This window comes from Fusarium keratoplasticum, chromosome 12, assembly GCF_025433545.1.
Source record: "Fusarium keratoplasticum isolate Fu6.1 chromosome 12, whole genome shotgun sequence".
In the NCBI taxonomy this organism is placed as follows: domain Eukaryota; kingdom Fungi; phylum Ascomycota; class Sordariomycetes; order Hypocreales; family Nectriaceae; genus Fusarium; species Fusarium keratoplasticum.
Genome location: NC_070540.1, coordinates 1791485 through 1812083, shown reverse-complemented (window position 1 = coordinate 1812083; position 20599 = coordinate 1791485). Strand labels below are relative to the sequence as shown.

Sequence of the window (20599 nt, the reverse complement as noted above, 5' to 3'; positions counted from 1 at the left end):
GACAGGCATCCTCGTGGGCTGACAGCCGGCTCCCTGGCCAAGTGAGCAAGCATAGCAAAGCACGAAATTGTAAAGAGTAGGTTTTGCCCGTTGAGAGGATGGACATTGGTTATAGGATACCTACCGACTCGGCCCGTGTTCCTTTTGTCTTGTCTTTGCTTCCCAGCAGTCCCCTGTCACTTGTTTTGTACTCAGGTACTAACTCACACATTACAGAAATAGAAATGTGTTAACCAGTTACACATTCCGTGAGAAGAAACAATATGCTTTGACATACTCGCTCAGAAAAAAAATCGCCTTCTAACATGCTGATGCGCGCTCCATGCAACTCTAAACATAATTAGGAAAGCTTTCATCAACCAGCTCATGGAACCCCAGCGCTGCATCATTCGGGTTCTCCTCGAAATTATTCCCTTCTCCCATTCCCCCTTCTAAACATGTCAGACAAGCCACGATGAGATGAGACAGCGAAGTGCCCATCCTTGATGGAACTTCCTCTCTCGCCAACTTAACCATGACTTTTTGGGCAAGGACCGCAGCTGTCAGCTTTCTAAACAATCTGGCTGGATCCATGGTGCTTGATGTTAGGCCGCCGACTTCCATCGCAGTATCTCTGTAACGCTGTGATATTTCGGGGGGGTCCTTGGAGCTGACAAAGGATTCCCACAGAGCTATCTCCAACAGAGTGACTCCAAGACTGTAAATATCATGGCCGAGGTTGTATCGAGCCTGGGGCTCAAGACTTTGTCGTTGGGGGTGTCGGTAGATATTCTCAACCCAGTCGTTGACGCCCCGTCGGCTTGAGAGGTCGTCGAACGAGCGAAGCATGTACCAGTCCGTGAGAAACGGCACACCGAGTTCGTCGCAACCAAAGCCATTCGTAGTCTGGGTTTTGTTGCTGTTTCGGAAGAGAAGAATGTTTTCGGGTCGGATATTCTTGTGAACAAAGTTGGAGGTGTGAACAGAGAGGGCCGCACGGCAGAGTTCGTGACACAGCTCTAGCCTGCTCTCGAGAGGGTAAGGTATCCTCCTTCCGTTGTCGGTAGTGCCGATTATTTGATTCAATGGTCGAGGGTCGTGAAGATAAGATGGAATCCGGAAGAGTAGCTCGATACCATTCTTTTGCCGGTATCCGATACATGCCAAAATGCCCCTGTCGCACTTGGCCCTGCTAAGCCTCGAAGCCACGCGGGCTACTGATATCTCATCGATGGGCAAAGGGCGTCTTTCAACGAGAATATCGATGGTGCTAATACCGCCGCCGTGATTCTTAAACTCTCCCTTCCCCACAAAAAGCCGGCGAGAGTTGGGAACCGGTGATAAATGCTCGCCATCGCCTTTGCTGAAAATCATAAGCTGATCGCTAGAGAGTAACAAGTCTCTGTGAGTGAGACTCTTCTCTTTCTCAATCAACTCAATCAATTGCACGAAATCCTCTTGCCAGCGATGAAACTTCTTGGCCGCCCTCGTAACTCGTCTCTCTCCCACCGTCGAGAAATAGAATCTCTTCAAAGACCCATCCTTGTCGTAAAGCCTCTCAATAGCTGCCGAAGTCTCAACCACACTCTCCTGCAGGCGCTGCAAGTAATCGTGCAAGCTGTCCTTGAACTTTGGGTTGAGGTCCTCGAGCCGGCTTGCCCACTCGGCAAGGCTGACATCGAGAGTCAACTTGCCCTGACCAAGATCTCTCGCAAAAACTGAAATCTCTTGCACTATCTTCGGTGCATTTTTGTACTTTCTCCCCAAGTCAGCGAGGTAGTCGAGGCTTTTGGTGACGGTCTTGGCGAACTCAGGAATGGCGATGCCGACGCCAACGGCTGAGAGGATGAGTTCGGCCATGTTATTCCCTAGCGATTCGTAAATGACATTCCCAGGTTAAAAATTGTGGTCGAGCCCGAAGAAAGGAAAAGAGTGAGTAAGAGGCCTTAAGGAGGCGAAGCAGTGGCTGCGTCAGAGCTCGTTGAGGGGAATTCAGCCCAAGACAGCCAAACCGCGAAGGATCAGTGGTCACATGACCTGGAGATGTGAGGGGGCAATGCTCAAGGCAGACTACCTACAGCCCCTGGTGATCATTAGGTAACAATAATGAATTGTAAAAATCCCAGGGATAACTATCCTTTCTCTTAACTCTAAAAGCTTACCTCTCGCCAATCACGGATGTGGCTAGTTGAAGTGAAAAGTGTCGCGTTTCGCATCTGCGCCACTTCGTCACTGTTCATAGCCACTACCTCGCGGTGCTACCCTAGAGCAGCCCATCATCGACAGAATTGCCGCATCTTAGGCAATTATATGCGACAATATTTTCTAAAGAATGAATTTATATGTTAATCGTGAATTACTTTAAAGGCCCTGCTATTTTTAGGTCCTGAAATTATCACAGACGCGTCCTGTTGATGGGATGTTAGAACTGGAGATGTGTACTGCGCCATGCACGCTCCAAAAACTTCTGAACATACTGCTGCCAATCCCGTAGTTCTCATCACGTGGATAGTCACGTGTAGATCAACAAACACCCTGTCGCCTTAACTTCACCTTATCAAGCCCACCCAGCTAAGGCTATCTCGTGATAGCCTCATTATGGCGCCAATTACGGCACCAATTGAGCCCTCAATTATGGGGTTAATTACAACACCAATTATAGCAAATTTTAGGTCTTAGCTGAGCTCGCGGGATTGCATTATTCATTATATGGCATCAAGGTAATTACCTGTTATTTCGACTTCCAAATCTTCCACCCCGACTCCTTCATCTTGGTAACAGGCTCCAGGGCTGCCGTCAGATCAATCAAATCAGATCAGGACCCAAATCTGATCTGAACTGATAATTTGCCCTCTATATCTGATCTGATTGATTGATTGATAGATATCTGATATATCATAGCTTACGTGAAGCTATCCCTATCCTCAGGATCCTGCCCTAGGTTCTAACTGGCCTTGTTGCTTAAGCATAGGCCCCCTAGAGTAATACGCCCTCCCCTGATCCAGTTCTTTAGTAATTGGACCGACTTAATGCTCGATCTAAGCAGGGAATGCCGCTGTGAGGTGACTGTAAGCTTCGCAAGACTGAATGCTCTCTCACAGTCAGTTGCCATGGCCGGAATAGCAAGGACGTCCAATGCAAATCTGCTTAAACGCGGGAAAGCGTTCCTATGATTAATCCACCACTGAATAGGGTCATTCACCTGCTCCGGCTCAAGCCTGTAGTATCGTTCAAGCTCACTGCCTGTTGCTGAGAGCTTAGGCTGCCGGCTTTTTTTACCCACTGCTTAAACCTACTTTGCTCAGGTCGGGGCGTTAACGAGGGCGTGGCGAAAATACTCTCCTCAGAGGCATTATCGTCGTTTGAGTACCAACGCTCAAAGTAGCCTTTGATGCCATCCTTTGCATCCCGAAGCCATTGTAGCTGCTCCGGGGAGGTCCAGTTAGTCTCAAGCCACCGGAGGCCAAGGTCCGGATTTAGAACAACAGAGGCCGCAAACAGAGGCGATCGCCCGAGGAGAGTGTAGTACTCGTTAAGCTTAATCCAAGCATTATTGATGCTTGCCCTAATACTTGCACGCTCTTGGCCCTCCATACTAGCAATATTGCTCATGGAACGAGCATCGCCCTGTAGGTAGTCCTCTCGAGAATGTGCAGGGAGGGCATCTTCATTAAACTGTGGGCTGGCAAGTTGATGGGCCGGAAGAGCTGTTTCGCGGCGGCGGCGTAACGGCGTGATCTTATACCCCTGAAGTCGTGATGGTAGTCGTTGCTGGCGTGAGGGTCGCTCTCGGGTTTGTCCGACTGCTGATGGTCGCGCAGATGTTGATTTCACACCCGTAGCTGGTTCGGGCTCCTCTCCCTGGATCATATGTCTTACTTCCGCAGCTAGATGAGCAGTTTCATCCTCGTAGAGAACCCTCCAGTCTTCGAGATGTTCCAGAATAAACTCCATCCCTGTCATGACCTCCCAGAGCCGGCCGTGACCCCCCGCTTGTACCCCATCCCTGTGTTCTCATCGTCATATTATAGATCGGCTCTAAGATATGACTAACCTCCCTGAGGACCTTCTAGTCATCAGAGGTCAGGATGTCAGCTGTAGGAACCCTTCTTGAGGCGTCTGCTTCTAGCCCTAGCTCTTGAATGAAGCTATTGAGCTCAGACTGCTTGATCAAGGCGCGTTCGATCATCATATAGGTCGAATTCCATCTCGTAGCGTTGTTCTGTATGACTTCAAGCTCGGCCGTTGATTCTTCTGCAAGCTTGTATATGTCCGCCTCCTCCTGCTCCTTGGCATGTGCTTTGAATGCTTCGGTGCGTTGCGGAGAGGCTCGGATGAACCTGACGATATTATGAAGCTTCCCAACTGGACCCTTAGCTCGCCAGTGTTCGAGGTCTTCTTTAACCCGCTCTAGCATGCCATAAGCCTCAGATTGAAGTTCGAAAGAAGCTGCATCATCGCCATAGAGGAAAGCTTGGGCAACAAGGTTTAGAATATGCCCGAAACATCGTATCCTTCGTGCCTCCGTATCCGCTCGAGTCATCGAGGCATCGAGAGTTGTGTAGAGGCTTCGCAAGCAAATATCGTTGCTGGTCGTATTATCATAGATCGAGACCCTAAGCTTCGAATCGATCCCCCAATCACGGACGATATTCCTTATAGTGTAGGCGATATTCTCGCCGGCGTGAGACCTAATTTGCCTCCTGAAAGCTAGCAGCCGGCTTTGGTATAAGTTGCTCTGGTCAATATAGTGACCAAAGATCGAAATGAAAGCTAGTCTGTTTGGAGAGGTCCAGAGATCGAAGCTGATATGTACCTGGGTAATAGCCTTGTCGAGTTCCTCCTTGATAGCCGCTTTCTTTAAAGAGAGTATATCCTCTAGGTCTTTCTTAGCTGCAGTTCGACCCCAGGGCACCTGGGTATAAAGATCAGGGTCTAGCTGACGGAATAGCTCTTGTAGGTAGGTACTCTCGAAGGTAGTAAAGGGGAGATTAGAATCAACAATATAGCCAACTGAGAGCTCTCTGATCCGCGCTATCTTCGCTCGGGGAAGAATGAAGGAAGAAGGAGCTGGCCGTTTCTTGGATGCGCTTCTTTGAAGATCGAGGACCGACGAATCGTTAGATGAGCCCGGTTCGAAGGTCTCGGTGATCCTGTGAGCTCTGAAACTGTTAGTAATACCTAGAAAAAGGGAAGGACCGCTAACTTGTAAAGATGGGCTTGTGCCGAAGATATCGACTGAGCATTGAAAAATCGCGGTGTGCCCTTATCATCACAGAGCCGGCAACACCAGATATCCCCGCTAGATGTATTGTCTCTCCTTAATTCTGCTAGGAACCAGCTATGGTTTCCGATCCAGCTTCGCCGGCCCCTGCTCTTCCTCCTATCTAAGAGGCTTGCAATAACGAAACGTCGTTGGCCCCAAGTAATCTTGTAAAGGTCGTCAACGGAAGAATCGGTAGTCGAGGCTAAAGCCAAAGCGGCATTATACTGCTTGGCGATGCTCTTAGGCCGGGATCCGAGACGAGGAAATGCGGGTGGTGGCGATGACGACGCGCTGCCAGCAAGGCTGCCTTTTAAAGCGGTCTCGGATATTTTGGACTATGATTAGCAGAAGGTCTAGATAGCTTCAAAATTAAATAGCTAAGATAGGTTTCTGACGATCCAAGGGTGGTGTATGTTCATCTGGCTAAGGCTATACCGTGATAGAGCGAGAGTAGGAAAAAAGGGGGAACCTTCCTTCAGATTTGCCTCCGGCCAGGACCCAGGCAAGCAGGGGTCCAGGACCAATCAGCTCGGCTGACCCCTGTAACACCGTTGCTTTTCGGAGAGAGCCTTACTCTCCGGAGTCGGAGCATATAGATGATCCGGCAGTTCTAGGGTAACCGCTCTCTGTGCAAGGGATATCAGATATATCAGATGTATAGACGCTTGTATCTGAATTGATTGATCTGATGAAATTCCATATCTGATTTGAATTGATTGATTTGATTGATATATCTGATTGTTAATCTGATCTGACGGCAGCCCTGGCGGAACTTGGTGCATATGCCACTCTTCTTGCCGTTGTTGACGGTGGGAGGGTACACGTTTGGATCAGCTCCATTCTGAAGGAGGATATCCATGAGGTGCTCGTTCTGCTGGATGATTGCAAAGTGCAACGCCGTCTTTTCCGCATTTGCGGTGGCAGGGTTGATGTCTACTTTCTGCTGGATGAGAAACGTCGCAGCCTCGATGTGTCCTGCATCGACCGCCAGCAAGAGAGGTGTCATCTGCTCCTTGTTTGTTGATGCAATGTCTGCTCCGTAAAAGTGTAGGACTTGCATGACCACCACATGGTCTCTGAAGGCTGCGAGATGCATAGGCGTTGATCCAGTTTCGGGTTGCACAGCGTCGAGTTTCGCACCTTTCTGGATCAACAGTTCAGCTACCGAGTCGTATCCATGCAACGCGGCAGTGTGCAACGGTGTGTTGCCATTGTTGTTCGTCCCAGTAATGTCGGCGCCTTCCTCTAAGAGAACCTCCGCGATCTCCCTAAAGCCATAGAGGGCAGCGATTTGCAGCGCGTCGTCACCATCCTTGTCGCGAGCGTGTAGGTCGGCCTTGTGCTCCAGAAGAGCCTTGACAATAGACTTCCAGCCGTGGGAGGTAGCAGCTCGGAGGGCGTTCCAGTCTTCACCGTCGCAAGCCTCTACATCAGCACCATACTGGAGGAGCATCTTGATCGTTTCGAGCAAGACCTCTTCAGACTCCTCGACTGCGGAAAGTGTCTCAAGAAGAGGAGTAGACTTGTCGTTGCAGCGCTGGTTCGGGTTGGCTCCCGCTTTCAGCAATGCTTCCATAACCTCGAGCTCACGTTCCCTCGTGGCGTGAAACAAGGCTGTCCATCCATCCTGGCTAGAAACTTCGTCGACAGTGGCACCAGCTTTGACCAATACCTCAACCACGGCCAAATGACCGTTTTCCGCGGCAAGCGAGATAGGGCTGTTGCCCTCGTTAGACTTTTTGTTCAAGTCTGCTTTCGATTGAATCAAGACGTTCACAACCTCGAGCTCTCCTGCCGATGCCGCAAAGTGAAGAGCGGACCAGTCATCCTCGTCGCCTCGATCAACTGCAGCCCCATGGGACAAAAGCGTTTCCACAACGTCGATAAACCCATCCTCGGCAGCTATGTGTAGCGCTGTCCTTTGGGTGCCGTCACATGTCTCTTGATCAACGTCTGCATTGGTCTCGGAAAGCAGCTGACGCACGAACTCCCCATGTCCATTGAGCGCGGCAGCATGGATGGGCAGATATCCATCTGATCCTTCAAAATCCATGGTCCAACCGCAGATGCCCGTCAGAGGCCGGATGTAGTCGGTGAGACCTTGATTGGCAGCCTGTCTCAGGGCCTTGGCTAGCTCGTCGCGTCCGCTTCTAATGGTGTTCGGCTCCGAGTTTGACCGTTGCACCATACTCTTGCCATATCGCCTCTTTGTTTGTGACTCCCAAAAGTCTGCCAACCGCTGAAGTAGATTGAGGTTTTTGTGTGCCACCGCCGCCGCCACAGTCTTGTCAAAATCGGCCGGGATCATCGTGCTTGAGCTCTCCAGCATATTCTCGACCATAGTCAGGCTGCTTTTCCCATCGCAAGTCGAGTCATCCGTGTCCTCAGCTTTCGAACCATCATCGCGGGGTATATCATCTGGCGTTATTTCGATCCGGGGTACTGAAGGGGCATGTCGTGAGTCGTCTAGCTTCCCAAGGAGGGCACCAGTCACCCTCACGAGTCCCTTCACAGCCGCGATATTCAGAGCGGTAATTGTGGAACCGTCTTGCATCGTCCAAGTAGTTTGGGCTCCTAGGTAGACGAGCTCTGCGGCTAGCCCCTCAAATCCTCTGTTGAGCGCGAGTAAGAGCGGCGTGGTCTGAGATTGTTTCGATGCCCTGTCATTGTCTGCGCCTTTGCTGACCAGGAGGTGGAAGGCGGCTGACTGATGACAAGAGAGGGCGACATGCAACGGCGTGAAACCATAGTCGTCGTGTGTGGGCTCGTTAATGTTTGCTCCGGACGCGAGCAGTGCTTCCAACGCTTCCGTTGCTCCTCGAGCCGCAGCGATGTGAATCGCCGTCAGCATCCAGGGCGGCTGATCACTCTCTATCTGTCCCGTCTCAAAGTTGTGGTACACCTTTGATGTCCAAAGCATGGTTTCCTTCCCTCTCTGGAGGAGCTCCCGAACAACACTAACGTTGTCAGTAGCGACAGCGTCATGCAACGCAGGCCATCCGAGGTCATTAAGGGCCGTAACATCAGCCCCATGTTCCAGAATCAGGAGAGCAACCTCGGGGTTTCTATAGGCAGCCTCATGAAGAGGCGTCGAGATGGTAGGGTGCCCTTCTCCCTTTGGCTTAGGCAGCTTGAATGCCCGCGAGGTCAGATCTGGGAATGTCGATATCACAAGACTGACGCAGGCTGCGCTTCCTCCAACAATTGCGAAGTAGAGCACCCAGCTCTTCGAGTCCATGTCTAGGTCCGTCATCTTCTCCAACAAGAACTCAAGGTGCTCTCGTTTGCCGTTTGCCGCAGCAATGTCCAGGGCATTCATGTTGTCGGTCGCTCTGCGATGTGCTGAGTCAATCGCAGCTGGGTATAACTTGAACAGCTCCTCCACGGCGCTCACCGTGCAATGCACGACGGCATTGTGAACCACGGTTTCGTTCACATCTGCCAGGGTAGTAATTTCAGCGCCGTGCTCTTGTAGCAACTTGAAACGAGCTTCATGGTCACCATCAGCTGCGGCAGCAAAGTCCAAGGCAGTGCATCCTTTCTTGTTACGGACATTCACGTCAACACCTGCTTGGAGCAACATCTTCATGACGCTAGTACTGCCTTGAATGGAAGCGTGCATTATCGAAGTGCTGCCCTCATCGTCTAGTGCGTGGACATCCGCTCCGTGTTCGAGAAGTATCTCAGTCATCTTTTCGTTGAACGGTGAGCCTTGCCACACGGAAAAGTCGAGAGGGGTACATTGTCGGTTGTCTCGGGCATTGACATCGGCACCGGCCTTTACGAGGAGCCCAACTGCCTGTTCTTTTGTCTTGTCATCGGCTGAGGACTCGGCCACTAGATGCAATGCAGTGCATCCATCGTCGTCGGTGGCTTTGGTGTTGACTCCTTTGTCCATGAGTAGCTTCATGGCCTCGAGATCACCGTTCGCAGCTGCTAGCAAGAATGGCGATCGGCCTTCGAAGCCTGGGAACTCTCTCGCAATGTCCCGGTCTAGCAGTTTTCGTAGGATCGTATGGTGCTTGGAAAAGGCCGCGTCGCTGAGAACTCGCTGAAGGGGAAGCTCTTGGTCCTTGGCTCGATTGTTATCTGGGCTAGTATCGATGCAATCAAGAAGGATGATCTTGATCGCTTCTTCTCTTGTCCAGGATATGGCGTTTAGAGCAATCGGCATTCCGTTTGCCGCCAAGCGCGCTCCAACGCCTCGTTCGATGAGGAGCCTGATGATACTCTCTGACAGTCCTATCTTGACGGTGAGGATAAGGGGATTGAGAACGTCAGCCCCGAAAGTCAGCGACGGATCGGCGCCAGCTTCCAGCAACTTCTTGATCATCCATTCATCGCCTAGTATCGCCGCAATCATCAGGGCGCTGATCTTGAGCTTTGGAGTGGTGTTGAAGATCGCTGCAGCGTTTATGTCAGCGCCGGAGTTGACGAGAAGATCCAGGACGCCTCGGTTACGCTGTAGAGTGGCATGGTGCACGGGCGTCATGAGGAGATCAAGGGCCTGCTCTCCATCCGGATGCCTTATTCCTAGAGAGGACATGAGACCGAGGATCTTGTTGTACGCCTCGAAGTTGTTTTGCGTGAGGCGGTCGATTTGATGTCCACTCTGGTCCCGGAACCACACCTTTGATTCGATAGACGGCCCCTGTCCGATGAGGAGCCTCACCACATTCCAAAGACCGTGTCTGATGGCCCATCTGAATGCAACTTCGGTCGAGAAAGAAGGACTTGAGGCATCGAATCCGCCGAGTTGGAGGAGAGTCACGATGCCATGTTGACGAGCTGCTAGTGCTTCATTCTTATGACTTGGCTGGTTCAACGCCTGCATTCCACCCTTGTCTTTCATTGGCCAGACAAATGTTTTCCCAAGAGACTCTGCGAAGGGCCTGCTGTCGATCCAGAAGTTCTGCTGGCTTGAGATCTGAACATGGACGACGGGTCTCGCGGAGAACTCTGAGAAGGACCTGACACCTTCGAAGAGTTGTTGGTCAAGCAGTCCGATGGTTGAAGGGTTGGCCGTTAGCGACTCGACCATCTCTCCTGGTGTCGTTGCTCTGTTACCACAACATCGCGACGCCCATTGGAACAATTCGCGCGCATCGGGTCGGTGGGAAGGTTCTCTGGATAGGCACCTCCCGATGAAGCCTCGTACACTGTCGGAGTACACGGCCGGTATTCGCTGGAAGTCTGCCTTGATGCTATTCAGGAGTAATTCGAGTGTACAAAGTTCGTATACGATGCCTGTGCGAGTTAGTAATGACTCTGTGGTGCTGGGGAGTCATGGCATACATCCGAGAGAATAGACGTCGGAGTGCTTGGTCCACTTGACCCGACCAGTGGCCTCGTTATCAACAATCTCCTAACTTGGATTAGAATCTGAGGACCATCCTTGGCAGAAGAGGTCACTAACTGGTGCAAGGTATGGTCGCGTACCAGCAAACGTGGACAGAGTATGCTCCAGGTCCATAAACTTGGCAAGACCAAAGTCACCAAGCTTGACCACGAGAGGACCGTCGGTGGAAGAGATGAGAACTGACATCGAATGTTATCAACGCTCTTCGTGTTGTCAAGGGAGTTGGATAAGGCCTACCGTTTGCAGGCTTCAGATCGCGATGTAGAACTGTGCGAAAATTGGGAGTCATGGACGAGTCCATCTCTCCTCCAGTTGGATTCCATCCAAAGTGGCAATACGTCAATGCCGACGTTAGCTGGAGAATGATGCTCCATAGCGCGGGCTCTGGGAGGTAGGAGTCTGGCTGCTTGCTGTATCTCAATCAGCCATGGAGGGCAATGGGTGGGTTGGCAGGTCGTCGGATCGAACCTCCGTGCCCTTATCCAGTCTTTCAGATTCCCTCCGCGACATAGCTCCATATATATCTTAGCCTCCTGGTCGGTTCGTTCAAAGTCGACATACTCGACAATGTTGGGATGGTGCAGGACTCGAAGGACTTCGTACTCATGTTTGGCATCGTTGACGGACGGATCGTGGGGACTCTGGACGACGGTAATGACTTTACAGGCGAATTCCTTTGGAAGAGGTTAGCGATGGCTTGCCGGGCTGGGTTAGGCTGCCGTGTCTCACCTTCTGGTCCATCCGCCTCTCGACCTTCTTCACGACACCAAACCTCCCCCGCCCGATCGTCTCGATCTCGTCGTACTTGCACGAGGTCGCATAGTCTGCCATCGGGACAAGCTCTCGAGGTCTTGACATTTGCCGATTGCCTTGAGGGCCAGCATGTTGTTATTAGGTAGCGACATTGCCAAGCTGGAGGGGTAGGCCCCGAATTGCCATCCTCGCGCACAGCCACGACACGACAGCCTCGTTTCCCTTGCGCGCTGGGCATTCTCAGCGGCTAAACGGAGCGTAACTTGTATTTTCCGGGCTGGGCAAGGTTGATTCTGCATCGCTTCGCCATTTTGAGGTAGGATTGGGATGCTGGCTCGGTTGAAAGCGTGGTCACAAGTGTGGGATCGTCGGGTTGGGTTGGGGGCCGTTTATACAGCTTCGTTCGCGCCTGCCGCGACTGGGCTTCAGCTGTGTGACGCACCTGCCTCAGCACAAGATACGGCAATTGCATATCGGGGATAAGAAAATGATGCTCCTATTACCGAACGACTCATCTAATTGAGAATCAATTCAAGATTAACTTTCCATGATCGCCTTTTTCCCCAGCTAATGCTCCATCTGCCCGCCCAAGCTACCATCCCAGCCCCTTGATACAGCCCTCATCTCCAACTTCGCCCGGTGGCTGGTACCCCTGTCCTGCATCTCAGCCCATGCATCATTGGCCCCCAAGCGGATAACTATGCCGATCGTTCCCTGTCGTACGACGTCTCATTGGCATACAAGCTCAGGGATCATGTCTTCTTTTGTAGCCGAAGGGGCGTGCGCGAATTATTTCTACTTCCATCATCCCCACGCGAGCGGACCGCATAAGTGACCGTGGATATTCACCTTCTTCCAAAGAAAATCATGACATCACAGGTTCCGGCTCTCACAACAACCTTTACGCCTGCCAAGACATGTTCGCAGTATTACAAGTATAGGTATACAGGCGATAAGGTCCAATGCCTTGACAACAGCGGTGAGCCCAGCGCATGCACGTACATGCAGCTGGGACCTTCTCAAAGCGATGCGGATTGCTTCCCTAGCAGCTTGGAATTGGGTTCAACCTTTTACTATTCCCCCGGTATATGCCCCAGCGGATTCGAGATTGCGTGTAGTTCGACGTCGGGTGGTGAGACGAGAGCGACATGCTGTCCAAGATGGGAAGGCATGGTTGTCGATTGAAGAAGGTGATGCTGACGGTGATCTAGCTCATTCTCTTGCCAAACAGAGACGGGTTGGCCTTGGTACACCACTGACCTCTGCACCATCGTGATCCCAGATACAGTCGACGTAATCTTTTCCGTGTCGACTGTTGGAGGAGATTGGGAAAAGTCAACAGCCAAAGGAGCTGCAGCAAACGCCATAGGCATTCCCATCCGATGGCATTCCTCCGATTTTGCGTCCACCACGTCCGATACCTCAACGGCTGAGGCCTCTAAAACTTCTGGAACTTCTGAAGCTGGCACTGCGGAAACTGGTAGCGCGACTGAAACGTCTTCTCCGTCAGGTGGTGGGGGATTGAGCACTGGAGCCAAGGCAGGCATTGAGTCGGCGTTGGAGTTGCGGCTTTGGCTGGACTTGCTGCCTTGTTATGGTTTGTGCTTCGAGCTAGGAGGGCCAAGAAGGTCAATGCCGCAGCTGGAGGAGAAGGGTTTAAGGGGCCTCAGCAGCAGCAGCAAGCATGGGAGCTTGATAGTTACCAACCTATACCCCCGGCAGAGCTGCCATCGGAAAGTGCGGGCCATGGAGGGAACCGGGCTTAATGGGGAATCTCTTGATGCCGGATCTGTTTCAAGGTTAATGATATCCATGGAAAGGAAGAAGTAGAAAAAGAGCCAGGTAACAAGGAATTGGAACCCTTTGAGGTTTAAGCAAGGGCGTCAGGAGAGTATATACATACACGAACCATTTTATTCCTACCCTAGGACGCCGAATTCTCTCCACTGCCTGAAGCATCCCTTAGATGGCGACTGCGAAAGCATGACAGCCAGTCATCGTTGTCGGCGATGGTTTGATCCCACGGGTCAACCGAGTCAAACATGATCCTCCTCGCCTCTTCCTGAAACATCCTGTCTGTTGGAATAATGCCGAGCTTCATCTTTTCTTGGGCGTAGCGACCGAGATGTAGAGCAAGAACGTCGGGGTACATCATCGGTGGTGCACTTTCGTGGATGCCATCTAATGAACGTTGCTGGGTGCTTGACTGAGGGGATGGTTCCGAGCCACTTATTGCCATAGCACCTCCATCTTCCCACTGCCCTAAGCTCTGTTGAGTTGCATGCTTGATCTGAGACAGGTGGTCCTTGGTCCCTGGATCAGTGCTAGAGAACGGCACTAGAGCTCGAGACTCGGCTGCGATGAGGTACGGTGGTATGGCGTTGGTGACCTGGGCAGCAATAGAAGGCTCGAAGCAATGCTCCCCTTTCCAGCTATCCATAGTTGCTCCAGCTCGGAAATGCTTTGTGAGGTGATCGACACGTTCTTGCCAAGTATGCAGTTGGATACTGCAAAAGCCACATCTCGATGATACAGTTGGTCCTTCCACTTTCCACGAATCGATGATTGGCATCGTCTGAACGTGATGAACAAGCCTCAGATGCTGGACGAGATGGTCCTTGCGGCTAAAGAAGTGAGTTGAATCCGAATTCTGACAGCTCTCGTGATTGTGGGAACTGAGATGCTCTGGCGTCGGATCAAGTAAACTGCAATAAGCACAATGGGTCCTCCCTGTGCTGGGAGACACCACTGTCCCTCCAAAGGGGGTACACCTCCAACCTTGAAGATTAAGATGAAGTGACTTTTCGTGTCTTGCCCAGTCATACTTGCTCTTGAAAGAATCGCAGCAGAAGGTGCAAGGAAAGACTCTCTTTCCCGGTTCTTTGCCCTTTGCAACCCGCGTTCTCGTTCGTTTTGTAACTCGTCCGCGGGGTGGGTTTCGGTGGGTTATAGAGCTGGCGGATGCAACGGAAGCTGAAGAGTAGCTTGTTCCGCTTCCGAAACTGACTGTCGAGGCAGCTCGACTGCCAAAGTGTTGGCTGCCGGGGCTTCCAGCCGAAGAGCGACTCCGCAGTGGTGTCTTTTCCAGCGCATCGACTATGGCGGATAGAGATGCCGCCTCGGCCTCTGGTGGCGAATCTTGCCATCTTTGCATAGGATCCAAACCACTATCTGTTGACTTGTTCAGGGTGGGTATTGCTATCGGCTCGGTGGGGGTTTGAGGTTGTTGACGGAGATATCGACTCCTTCGTCGTAGAAGGCCAGGCTGCTGATACAAGTTGACATAGTCCGAGCGCCGTGTTGATCTTCCAGATCTTCCCCTGCTTTCTGACCGTGAGGGATCTCGCACGAGGCTTGTGGATGATAGGGCTGGATCCAAGGGTTGGAAGTCGAGGGATAGATCCTGGGACACTGTAGGTGGAAGGGCCCCTGGGGCTGCCGGAGAAGCCAAGTTTGTGATATTAGGAGTCAACAAGCTTGTGTTTGATGACTGTCGATCCGGGTAGGACGGTTGTAGGGGAAGGAAGTGATTCTGCTTATCAGCACCAAGGAGGTGATTGTTGGGCTCTGTTGCCAGTCCAAGCCTCGCAAAGTCCAACTCGGAGAACCTCATAACTGATCATGTAAATTAGTAATAATGTTTTGAATATGTGAAATGTTGCTTACTATCGCCCTCGATGTCGTCTCCGAGTGGACGCCTTGCAGCTGCAGTGTCATCATCGTTTGGCGCCATCAGTGGACCTATCGGTTTCTCGAAGGATAAAAGGCTTCTAGATGCTTTCCGGAGCAGTTCGTGTCGCAAGAAGCCGACTCGCCCTCGCTCATGATCTTGAGAAATACAAAAGTGGATGGGTCATGGGTGCTTTGAAGTGGGAGGCGACCAACAAGTTTGCGTTTCCCGGGATCGGAGTCGGCTCACTCCACTCTGCTATTCCATAAAGGGGCTAGCTGGAAGCATGTCAACGGCATGCGAAGGGCGGCCAATAAATAAGCTTGAATGTCCTCCCTGTGATTAGACTTTCATGAGATGGTGCTTGTTGATTCATAATCACAGGGGGCTAGTCCATTCTACACGGAATAGGAGGTCCTTTGAACGATCTGTGTAAGGATGTCCACAGTTTCTAAGATCTCATTATACGTCTACTTCCATCAGTTCCATATCAAAGCTTCACCTTGCCAGCCGGCCCTGAAGGTTTAACCCTGTCTGCCCAATGCTCATCAATCGTGATTTGCTCCCGTCTCTTCTGTCCGTTCCAGAATCTCTCAAACTCTTCCTTCTCTCGTCGCCATCTAGCCATCTCGCTCCCGAGAAATGCCGTGATGGACTCTGCACACTCTTGAACCTTTTCCATGGCTACAAGATGGCCGCAGTCAAGAACCACCTCCTTGACTCGATCGGCAGCTGCACCCCCACTACCCCCGACGCCCGTGCCCGTTCGTGCCATCTTCGCCTCGCGCTGTTCCAACGGTGACAGCTCTGACTTGTCTCCAAATATGTACAGTGTGTTGGGGCGCAGTTCAGGAAGGCGACGGAAGACCTGCAGTGGTTCGGGGCGGTAAAACGGGTAACCGGGATATTCTTGATCAGCAACTGGATCTTGGTCCCTGTACTTTTCTCCAGGAATACCCCGATATGTCGGCCTCAGAAACATGAACAATTCCTGGTGCTTCGAAGTCATGAGGGTAACTCGATCGTCAGGTTCTGATCCTTCTGAAGGGTACAGCTCTGTTGGGGCTTGCCGAAGACCATGCTTAATCCAGAGATCAAGAACGCGAGGGTCCCATGACTGGAAAAATTTGCTTCCTCTGAACCGTTCTGCCGCGGCTTCTCTGGATGGCCAAATGTCTCGCCGAGGGGTTGAAGCTATTGCCGGAGGGATGCTTCCGTTGGGTGCCTGAATGACAGGGTCAATCAGGACTAGAGACCTAAGTAGACGTGGGTGGTTGAGAGAGAGGAGAGACCTGCAGATGTGGTCAGAAGATATCGATGGGACAAGAAGTGGTCGCTTACAGCTGAGTACCGCCCATGCTGTGGCCTATTCCCACAATTGGGTGAGGTATAGAGTCTTGCTTCTGGTTCATCAGGTTCATCAGATCTCTCGCATGGTCCGACCAACTAGCTGCGAACAGTTAGTGTCAAGCTTGCTTGGGAGAGAGGTACTAACGATCATTCCCGAGTATTTTCTCGTTGATGACGCCTGATTGGCCTTGGCTCCACACATCCGCTATCCAGATCGATCGGATGCGCAAGCCATTCCGGGCTGATCGGTGGTAGACTTCATCCCAGAGCGGTTCGTATAGTTCCTACTACCGGTTAAAGATGGTCTATGATCCAAATCTTAAGATTTACCTTGGGAAAGCCATTTGCATGAGCTCCAATGATAGTGACATCACCCGGCTGTGGATTCGGGTTATCGAGAGGAATGTACTGCTTCACCGCGAGCTTTGGGGTGTCGGAATCGCCATGAGCTGTTGCTGTGACATGATCTCTGGTGTGGCAGCAATTGACCGTGTGCTCAACCACTCGGTAGAATGACGACATTCTGATTGATGTATTCCGCTTTCTAAGTTGCGCAAATGGACTGGGACTGAGACTCTTCCACTGCCGTGCTAATTGGCGATGTGTTCTGATCATGGCTGAGGGAAGTCTAAGAGAGGGGAGGGACGGTGTCTTATTGCGATTCTTAGGCCCGGGAATGAAGCAAGTTTATACCAACGATTGTCTTAAATCCGACCTCGGCGTTTTTGATGATTCCGAGTCTCATGCAAACAGGCCCGCCACAAACCGAAGCCATCTCAAATGCCTCGGCTGAAAGGGCGCAGCTTCTCCAATATCTCCAATGTGATGTGATGTTGTGATGTTTTACCAAATGTCTATATGTCTATTTTTACCCCATTTTCCCTTGCCCAACCATTGCTTTTTTTACTGGTAATTCTTTGCCAGCTCTTCATCGCCCTGTCGATGCAGGATCTGCTTTACAAGATCGTCATTGATTGGTGTTGGCACACCAACTTCTCTTCCCCTTCGACACCAATACCCATTGATGAACTCGATCTCCGTCTTCTGGCCTCGCCGTAAATCCACAACCATTGAGCAAGTTGTTTCTGCCGTTTTCTGGATGATGCCATTCACGGTCGCTTCCAGTCTGTCCACTGAGAATCGTTCTAGTACGCCAGGCACCCCGCGCAATTCAGGAAGCGCGTAGACAACTCGGGATATCTCGGTGAGGATGGCTCGGCGTGTCTCGGGAATGGTGAACAGGAACCCGTTCTTGGCATCGTTGAGGGCGCATAGAGGGTTGCAGAAGGCATTGACCGTAAGCTTTTCCAACTGGATCTGGAAAACGTCGAGGAACGCGTACGAGGTGGCGTTGAGTCGTGGCACCAGAGGTAGTGCATCCAAGAGGTATGGAATAGAGCTCGTATTATCTGCGGTTTTGTCGCTTCTGGGGACTAAGCCCAATGATGTCGCCGCAAATCCAGTGTGAGCGATGTTGAAGGCTGAGTTGAGTGTGACACCATGTGAAGTGACACCTGTGATGTAACTTGGCCGTGTTTCCTCGTCCGTAAAGACATGCTTGTTCACGTCTTCAATCATGCCGGATCCGTTTTGTAGGAACAAGACGTATGAAGACGCATTGAGCCTGTGCTTGAGGGGCCTTAAAGCCGATGCCGTCTGGGTGGCTTTTGTTGAAACAATGAGGTTGTCGATAACGTCGTCCGTAGGAGAAGGGTCTAGCTGTGTCGATTGATGCCGATGCCATTTCCCATATTGTAGTACTTCGAGATCATACTTGCTGTGGTCGACAATTTCACCTTCTCTCGTCTCCAATCTTATCTTGCTTCCGCAGGAGACAAAGTTGTCGACGAGAGGGGCTCGATGAAGCAACAGCGTGACTGACGGTGTAAGAGGATATGGAACATCGGCGAGCGAGTGTGCAGCAAATGTGCCAATGCTCCCCAGTCCGAGGACATGGACGCGAGGTTGTCTAGCCTTGACAGTCATGGTTCTGGTCCAAGTAAAGTGTTTTGATGTATAAGTGTGAAGCCCACTCAGTGAGATCCGCCTATTCCAGGCCATGGTCAATACTTCACTTTAAAGCCAGGACCCGGTAAAGATTCCACGATTTAATAAACATGCGCATGCAAAGAATGTCAAGTGAAAGGCGTCCCTGAATCGCACAGTTGCTGGCAGGTTCGCGGCGAGTCCGGCCCCATCGCAACACGCCTTACGCCCATGGCTATGGAGCACAAGGCGTGATTCTGGCATCTCGAGGTCTATATGGTTGAGAATAGTAATCAGTAGAAATGCACAAATGGTCTCATTTCTAATTCTCACTGTGGTTATGGTGGCCACGGCAAATAGGTTGAGACGGCGTATGCGGTGCTCGACTTGTAACAGGAAAACAATTACAATTCACGCCTGTCATTCTAGAAGCCTTGCTAGACCTGGCTGCAACTGTTTGACATTCGCTGTGGATTCACGGCAACGCGCTAATCTCGGCATCTGATAGGCGCGGGCGTAGGGCGTGAGGCGTAGGGCGTAGGGCGCGAAAATAGCTTTTATCGGCCGCAGATCGGAACCGAGATTTTTGGCCTGGCGCCGCTCTGTGAGATCTCTGCCGAGGCAAAAGGGGCCCTGAGATAGCACATGTCGAATCATGCCAATGGCGTCTTTCGCGGATGTCATCCTATCGACCCTTCACGATATCGGAGTTGGAAACGTGGCAGTGTGTCCTGAGTGTTGGGAGATGTGTGAGCTTTTACTTTGAAAATGCGAACGTGTATCAATTCTATTCCTCTTTGTCCTCCTTTATGCAATCTACCTGAACTATCGAATGCGACAATCCTCCGTTAGAACTCCTCTCAACAACCATGGCCGAAAGCTGGTTCCCGTACACACACCCCGAGTCGAGTCCAAACGCATACCGTTGCCCCTTGACCGTTTCGCCTCCTTCGGCCGTCTTGATCTGAATATCCATCTCGGGCTCAACCTGAAGCCCAACCTTGGCGTCATGGCCGTACACAACGATGCTCCTTTCCTGGGGAGCTTGGATCGAGTTTTGAGCTCGACTCCAAGCGACGCACCACCAATCGCCCTCACGACTCTCGAGGGGCCATCCAACAAGCTCATCTCGATAACAACCGCTGTACCCGCGTCCCTCGTTGAGTGATTCATCTAACTTCTTCCACTCAGCCCTGATAGCCTCATCTGTGGTCTCATGAAGAGCAATCTGCCTGCGGATGCGAGATCGAACTCCTTTGACCACATCAGCTCGGATCTCTTCCACATCAGTGCCTGGATCAGGGTACACAAGGCCACGCATATTCATGACCGCCCAGTAATCTTGTCCCTCCAATGGTAAATGAGGCACCAGGCCGGCATGCGCGATGACCAGTGTTCCTGCATCCCAAGGTGGAGTGCCGCCGCCTTTCAAGGGGATGCGTAGGATCAGCGGCAAAGAGGACAGCCAAGAGATTTGCTCCTCGGTCAACAAAGCAACTGTTGCAAAGTCCTTGTCGGCGCTGTACCTCTTTAGGCTTTGGGGATCGTAAGGCTGGGTAGAAATTTCCTCCTTCGCAGGTGAAGCAGTCTTCTCACCAGACGTAGCCTCTTCGACGGGCTTCGCAGTCTCAATCTTCAAAGTCGGGTCCCTCTTCAAAGCCGCATGAGCCGCGAGAACCCTGTCTTCGTTGTTCCCCCTCACGGCACTGGCGCCTAGATCCATGGCCAGTTGGACAACCCCTGCACTGTCGGGACCCTTGTTGACCAAGTCGCCGACAAAGATGAGATGATCGCCATTGCCTCTGTCAAATTGGACTTTTTCGAGTAACTTCTTGAGCTCTGAGAGGTGACCGTGAACGTCGCCAACGATGATGAGCCTTTTCGCAGGAGACTCATGCTCCGGGTTTGCTGAGGGGATATATGTGTCGTCTAGGTCCACGACGACTCTAGATATGAGATGCCATGATGATGCATGACTCTCTTCGGAGTTTTGAGCCGGTGTTGAGTGTTCCATTGGGAGAGACACTGCCGTGTCTGAGACTGTTGGATAAGGGAAAAAGCCTCAGTGAAGCTGGACAAATCAGCTTGTCGCCTTTGTCATGGCCTCCACATAAGCTTTTGTGACACCGCCACCAAAATGGCGACATAAACTGCTGCCTAGTGAGTTTGGGAGGATACCATGAGTGGCTAGGCTTTAATGCAAACAAAGATATAGGAAAGTACAGCATGGGCGTGC

General features: G+C 51.6%; 5 protein-coding genes across 5 annotated transcripts; all 5 read right to left on the bottom strand.

Moving 5' to 3' along the window:
* Nucleotides 1-330: 330 nt before the first annotated feature.
* NCS57_01420200 (Protein kinase domain-containing protein) lies at nt 331-1839 on the bottom strand (the record flags this gene model as incomplete). Its single annotated transcript, XM_053063814.1, has 1 exon — nt 331-1839. One exon carries the CDS (start codon nt 1837-1839, stop codon nt 331-333), a length of 1509 nt encoding a protein of 502 aa, XP_052907147.1.
* Nucleotides 1840-13281: 11442 nt separating this feature from the next.
* NCS57_01420100 (C2H2-type domain-containing protein) lies at nt 13282-15090 on the bottom strand (the record flags this gene model as incomplete). Its single annotated transcript, XM_053063813.1, has 3 exons — nt 13282-13981; nt 14183-14972; nt 15024-15090. 3 exons carry the CDS (start codon nt 15088-15090, stop codon nt 13282-13284), a joined length of 1557 nt encoding a protein of 518 aa, XP_052907146.1.
* A 427-nt stretch (nt 15091-15517) lies between these two features.
* NCS57_01420000 (AB hydrolase-1 domain-containing protein) lies at nt 15518-16992 on the bottom strand (the record flags this gene model as incomplete). The annotated part of the gene is made up of 4 exons (XM_053063812.1): nt 15518-16319; nt 16369-16477; nt 16523-16661; nt 16708-16992. The coding sequence occupies 4 exons, from the start codon at nt 16990-16992 to the stop codon at nt 15518-15520; spliced, it is 1335 nt and encodes a 444-aa protein (XP_052907145.1).
* A 288-nt stretch (nt 16993-17280) lies between these two features.
* On the bottom strand, nt 17281-18363 carry NCS57_01419900 (uncharacterized protein; the record flags this gene model as incomplete). Its single annotated transcript, XM_053063811.1, has 1 exon — nt 17281-18363. One exon carries the CDS (start codon nt 18361-18363, stop codon nt 17281-17283), a length of 1083 nt encoding a protein of 360 aa, XP_052907144.1.
* A 787-nt stretch (nt 18364-19150) lies between these two features.
* On the bottom strand, nt 19151-20377 carry NCS57_01419800 (Metallophos domain-containing protein; the record flags this gene model as incomplete). Its single annotated transcript, XM_053063810.1, has 1 exon — nt 19151-20377. The coding sequence occupies one exon, from the start codon at nt 20375-20377 to the stop codon at nt 19151-19153; it is 1227 nt and encodes a 408-aa protein (XP_052907143.1).
* Nucleotides 20378-20599: the final 222 nt, after the last annotated feature.